This window comes from Chaetodon trifascialis, chromosome 12, assembly GCF_039877785.1.
Source record: "Chaetodon trifascialis isolate fChaTrf1 chromosome 12, fChaTrf1.hap1, whole genome shotgun sequence".
Lineage (NCBI taxonomy): Eukaryota > Metazoa > Chordata > Actinopteri > Chaetodontiformes > Chaetodontidae > Chaetodon > Chaetodon trifascialis.
Genome location: NC_092067.1, coordinates 7,193,068 through 7,199,067, shown reverse-complemented (window position 1 = coordinate 7,199,067; position 6,000 = coordinate 7,193,068). Strand labels below are relative to the sequence as shown.

The window sequence follows — 6,000 nt, the reverse complement described above, 5'->3', positions numbered from 1 at the left end:
TGCCCTCTTGCGTAATTAATTGTCTTGCACTAAGGCTGCTTTATGTTGATTAAAAGCAAAATTGTGCTGACTATCGCACTTACATTCACTGCTATCCAAATAACAAGAAAGTGGTATCTCGCTGGTTGAAGGATGCAGGTGCAACACCTACCCGCCGCATATGCCTCAAAACTACATTTCCCATGGAGCCTTGCGCCGTGGCCAACAATCCGTGGAAAAGCGATTGCGCCTGCGTATCCAGACGTGGCAACGGCATCATGGCCTCTTGGAACCGCTACGGGAGTCGGATGAGAGAGGCGAAAATGTTCATGTTGGTGTTGCTGGTGAGTGAAACGAAGCTCCTCTGTGTGTCGTGGAAACTGTAATGGCTCCCTGTGACATTGCTGGAGGGCGCTTGTGTCCGCTCGGGAATTCAGTAGAGAAATGAACCCAAATAGCTCTTCGCCGCGTCTCCTAGCCTGTCCGTGCAGGAGGTAAAGTTGACAGCCCTTGACTGAACTTGGAGTCCAGATTTAGTTAACTAGCTTGTACGAATGTGGACCGACTGCGTTTTTTTGTGGCGCAGGTAACATCAAATATTTGGTGGTGGAAGTGGCCGCGCGGGGCGGCTTTCTGACCCACGGTCGCCTGTGCTCGCGGGGTCTCCTCCCCTGTGTCTGAGCCTGACTACCGTCCAGTGTAAGCGGCCGTCCTGAGGAGCTAACCTGCCTCTCTTACCTCGAGACTAACGCCACGCTCATGTTTAAAACACTGTGCTGTTCTCAGTTTCGTCCCTGCGATAGATTTGGCTATTGTTATTAGTGCAGGAAAACCCAGAGTCTCAGAAACACATCTGTTCAGCCATTTGAGTTTGAAACGGGAATTGAAAGTTGGAAACTTTGTGACTTGCATAACAGTGATGGCCACTCACAGGTGGGTGTGAGCCAGCTGCTGTCGGTCTCTGTACAACAGGAGCCCTGCAAAGACCTACAGTGTCCATCCATGTCCTCTCAGCATCTTCTCAGCACAGTATTTGTGTAGTGTTTTTGCTTGATGAGTGGCTTAATTTACTGTGTATGTCTGGGAAGTATTCTAACACAAGGTCCACCGATGCAGCTATTCCTGCCCCATATCCATCAACCTCCTTCCAAGAACAATATTTCAAGTTCATGTTCAAACTTATTGATAGAGTCGACCCAGTTGCTGGTTAATTAGGCACACTGAGCTAGGAGGATGAAGGATGTAGTTTGTGGAGCTGTGCTGTGATATGTTGACAAGTGTTTCTATTATTTTGTCCACTCCATCTATATTAATGAGGATAGTCTGAGTACCTCTCTGTATAATGCGATGCAGCTCAACACCACAAACTACATCCTCCAAACTGATCGTAAATCAGCTCCTCTCTAAACATTATCTCCTTCGTGCAGGTAAGATTCATCACAGGGCTGTTGTTTTAGACTATATTAGTTTTAACTAGGTGTGTCGAACAAACAGTTGAGTGTAAACGAACCGCGGTTATAGGCATCCATTGCCTCCCATTTGTTTCAATACATCTTGAAATTGTCTCCATGTAATCTATCACAGTGAGCATCCAGTTTGTATTCATTTTTGTCAAAGTTCCTTTACTGCTGTGCGCTAAAACAGTGCAGGCTTTTCTCATCATTCCCGGGTTGAACTGCTTTACCACAGAATGACGATATAACTTCACTGTACAGAAATAAATGGAAGACAATGGCTACCTGGAAGTGTTGGAAATATTCATCCTAGAATCTAAAATGAAAATGGTCTGTAAATGTAGAAAGTATGCATGACTTGGATTTGGCTGCAAACACTGCGGCGTGATCCTTTTAAACTAAAACTGTTTCAGCTCCATTGGAGCGCTCATAAGGGTGGAGCTGGGGTGTGTATTTACAGTGGACTCTGAATGCATCTGGGTAGTGGCACTGTTTGATATTTTGGCACTGTGCCACAGCTCACTGGGTCTGAAATTAAATCATGACTATGAGGTTAAAGTGCTGACTCACTGCTTTAACTTGGCCGTGTTTGCATCCACAACAGATGTAGGGATTGTAGCCCTTTGATACATTTATACTCTGTGTATGTATATATATATCTTACATGCTAGGTATGCAACATTTGTGTCAGACAAAACAAGCAATTTCAAGATGTCACCTTGGCCTTGAGGCTATTGTGTTTGGCACTTTTTAAAGACATTTTTTACACCGAATATAGAACATTTGGAAATCCACTGACAGCTTAATTGATGATGGCAAATAACTATTAGCTGCAGCCTTCGTCATGACATATCAGTATTGCCATAATGCTGCGACTAATTTTGTCCTCGTCAGCCACCACTAGTCACCCGTGTTGTCTATGTTGGGTGCATGTTTGATGTTTGGCGAGTGTGTGTGAGAGAGTGTGTACTGGTACAGTAGCTAGCACTGTGAGGTGTAAGGAGGTGGTTCTTTAAGGGTGGGGATAAACCACTCTGCAGCACTTCATTAGAGGGTACCGTCTGGGTGGTAGAGGTCTGCCTGTCAGAGCAATTTAATTCTCACGCACGCACGCGCACGCACACACACACACACACACACACACACACACACACACACACACACACACACACACACACACACACACACACACACACACACTCAATGAACTTTTTGTTTCACTTGTCCGTGGCCTGTAAACTCTGTAAGTGTTGTCTCTCTGTCAGTGATACTATTTCTTTTGTCAGAGCAGAATAATCAATGTGTGTAAGCCGACCTGTTTTCGTTGACATTTTGTTTACAGATTGACAGGATAAAGCAGTGTTAGCCACCATGAGAGGACTGGCTCTTATTGATTTGTCCCACTAAAAAACAGATTTTACTGCCATTTGGTCCTCAGCATGTGTTTCAGACACTGTGCACATACACACTGTTATAATCACACTAAACAAAGGTTAGCCATTGTCTGCTTCTTTTGTGAATGCAAAAAATAATCTGTTTCATTTCTGATTGCTTTCTTGGTTTTCTTTGTTTTTGGGAAATTGGACTTGTTTTTTTTCCTGCATACACACTGACTGGGAAACTGATGAATGCCTTTTTCATGTCTGGGGCAGTTTGTAGGTATGCTTGTGTTCAGGGCCACAACTTATTTTCATTGATTAATTTGTTGATTATTTTAATAATTGAGTTCAGGGTTGCAACAGTATGACATTTTTATATTGCAGTAACAGCCTCAGAAAATATCACCTTTCACTTTATTTTTATTCATTTGTTATTACTATTATTATGAGTATTATTTTTATCAATTACAGTGACCCTTAACGGTATGAAAACAAAAATATTCTGAACTGACAGACATGAAACTTCATATAAACTTCGATTTGTTTTTCAGTAACACTAATACCTGGATCAGACTCCACGATTCTTTTGTCTTTAACGATGGTGACCGTGTCAGATCTAACGATCACAGTGGCAGAAACTCATGCTGTGTCTTGGTCGGGTGACTGGCAAGACTCCAAGCATGAGCCCGATCGATCACAGCACGTCTTATTTCACGATCACAAGGAGTGCAGATGTCATCGGGGAGGCGGGTGAAGCAGCTGTCAAACTGACAGAAGCGTTGTGTGTGATGTAGGCAGTCTTGTGTACTGAAGAGAAAGAAAAGATAGACAAAACGTCTGGATGCGCTAGAACATTAAAAGCAAATGCAAGAGGCAGTGTAAACTTCGACCCATTCGGCCATTATTTCTACATCTACTGGGAAGCATCCAGGTAACAATTAGGACAGGTACAATGAGTGTTTATTTCCATAGTCATTTACTCTACAAGGAGCAGGCTTGGCTGTGTTGACTGCATTGAACAGGCTGCTTTAACGTCAGATCTGGGATTAGCATATTCCTGTGTTCAGCACCGAGAATGATATCATGACAGCACAGCCAGCTACTCACCTGGCTGATGAAGAGCTTCTGCTCTTTCTCATGAACATTTGTCTGTTTTTACTCGGTCCTCTTCCCTCGATGAAACGTCAAACAGGCAGGGGTACTGTGTCCACAGCTCAATGAACTTTTCCTCTCTTTCGTTGTCCTTCCCAACAGCTGCACCCTCAGCATCCCTCCTCCTCTTTGCTATGGTTGCCTGATTGGTCAGGAACATGTCGTGGGAGATGTTACACTAGGTGTGTCATGACAAAAAATTCTGACATGCTAGACTTTGTGTTGTGGTGTGGGTCAAAATTTATGACCATCTTCAGATGCTAATCTGATCAATGTATCAGTGTAGTCAACTTTCTCAGATCTACTAGTGGAGAAATTATCCTAGCTAAGCTTTCAGACATGTCATTGAAATAATTAAGAGCACACTAATGGACAAATGGCAGGTCTAACAAAACTATGCATCAGAATTTACATATTTATGTCTACTTGAATACCTCAGTATCAGCAAAGAAATTTGATTATGCCAAATATATCAAGTCTTTCATACACATCTGTCAACAGCTAGTGGCAGAAAGCTCAAGCTTGTTAACAAGTACAAAGTATAAATACTGCTTTTACCTGTGAGCTGCTGAGCCCACAGAAATGCAGTAATTGAGCTAAACTAGGTCAATCTCAACACCCAGGATTACCATCAAACTGCACACAGCAACACAGAAAGTCACCCAAACAGTCGTGAAGAATGAAACTGCAAAAGCAGTTGCATTTAGGGCTGGGCGATATGGCGACTTGCGCCATGCAACAGTGGACACGGTAGAGATTTGGCAGTACCGTATCCCTCGGTGTCTCTGCTGTATATTCAGAGCAGGCGATGTAGCAAATCACGGCTGGAGGCTCAAGTGACCTTGCAAATCCAGCTGTCTCATAAGGTAATGTGATTTGGGCAGCAGAACTGCTTACCATGTGCTCATATGATATGAGAGCAAAAGTGGCAGTGATGCACCTCTAAGGTGGTTTCCCATCTGCTGCAGAAGAAGAGAGTAACAAGGAAACATGGAGGCATCCCAGCCAACGCAGGATGAGGGAGAAGAACTTGTTACTGTGTGGTTATTTAAAACATTACTTTATTGACTTTACAGAGCAATTACTGTATTATGACACACATTTTCTGTGACTTAAGATTGCATATACCATCACAGAAGATTTTGGCCATATTACCTACTTCTAGTTGCATTTGACTTATAGATAATTGCTCTTGTGTGACTCTCAGTAACCAGGAATTCCCTCAAAATTGATCTACCTTATACAGTTGCCATTCCTGGTAATGATTATATCCTCAAAAGTTGATATTGTGCCTACATTTAGAGTTGTACCTTAATGAGCAAAACTATGATTTTAAACCACTGAATCTGAAGAATGAGTTAACAACACTTTGAGTCTGACTAGACACCATTCAATGACACCTTTAAGTACTTCATCCTTTTTTTCAGTTGGTAGCAAAAAAGTACTGATGTTAATAGCCAGTGTCATCCCACAACAGAGGCTTGGTAGCATGACAGTGGGCTGAGCGTCCCCCCTGACTGCCAGCGCTGATAGACGAAATGTGATAGTTGTTAAACCCGCTAATTGATTACTCCTCTGCTCATTTGAGAGCCAAGAAGCCTCTAAATCAGTGCTCTGCATGTGTTATTGGATGCTGCGTAGCGTCCTTTACAATGAGCCAGTCCACACACACTAACACACACCTGACCGGCTCATTAGTCACACGAAACTCAAGGCAAGTGCTTGACAAACACTGGTGTGATTTGTGCTGATTCAGTACTGCCCCTAGAACTGGATGCCATTTATTAAGCAGATTTGTCACAGCAGATGGAGGGTGTGGGCTCGCAGGCAGGGGCTGAGTACCTGCTGCTTAGTAAGCGGCACGTTCTTCACAGCAACGTGACGGGACATACCTTTATGGCAGATAAGGACGGTCAGTGTTCAGTGTGAAGCACGAATGGGTTTCCTCTGAGTCTTGACTTTGTCCAGCACTGAATTATGTAATCACCAAATTCCAGTTTAGCCATGCAGGTATGACATGCATAGCCGTGGTATGA

At 43.3% G+C, this 6,000-nt stretch overlaps 1 protein-coding gene across 1 annotated transcript in view; it reads left to right on the top strand.

Moving 5' to 3' along the window:
• The first annotated feature begins 233 nt into the window (after positions 1–233).
• The window catches only part of pdia5 (protein disulfide isomerase family A, member 5), a 62,663-nt gene continuing 56,896 nt past the window's right edge, over positions 234–6,000 (top strand). The window contains exon 1 of the mRNA XM_070976426.1: positions 234–323. Within this exon, the coding sequence (XP_070832527.1) occupies positions 258–323 (66 nt within the window). The 5' untranslated portion in view covers positions 234–257. The remainder of the gene's footprint in view (positions 324–6,000) is intronic.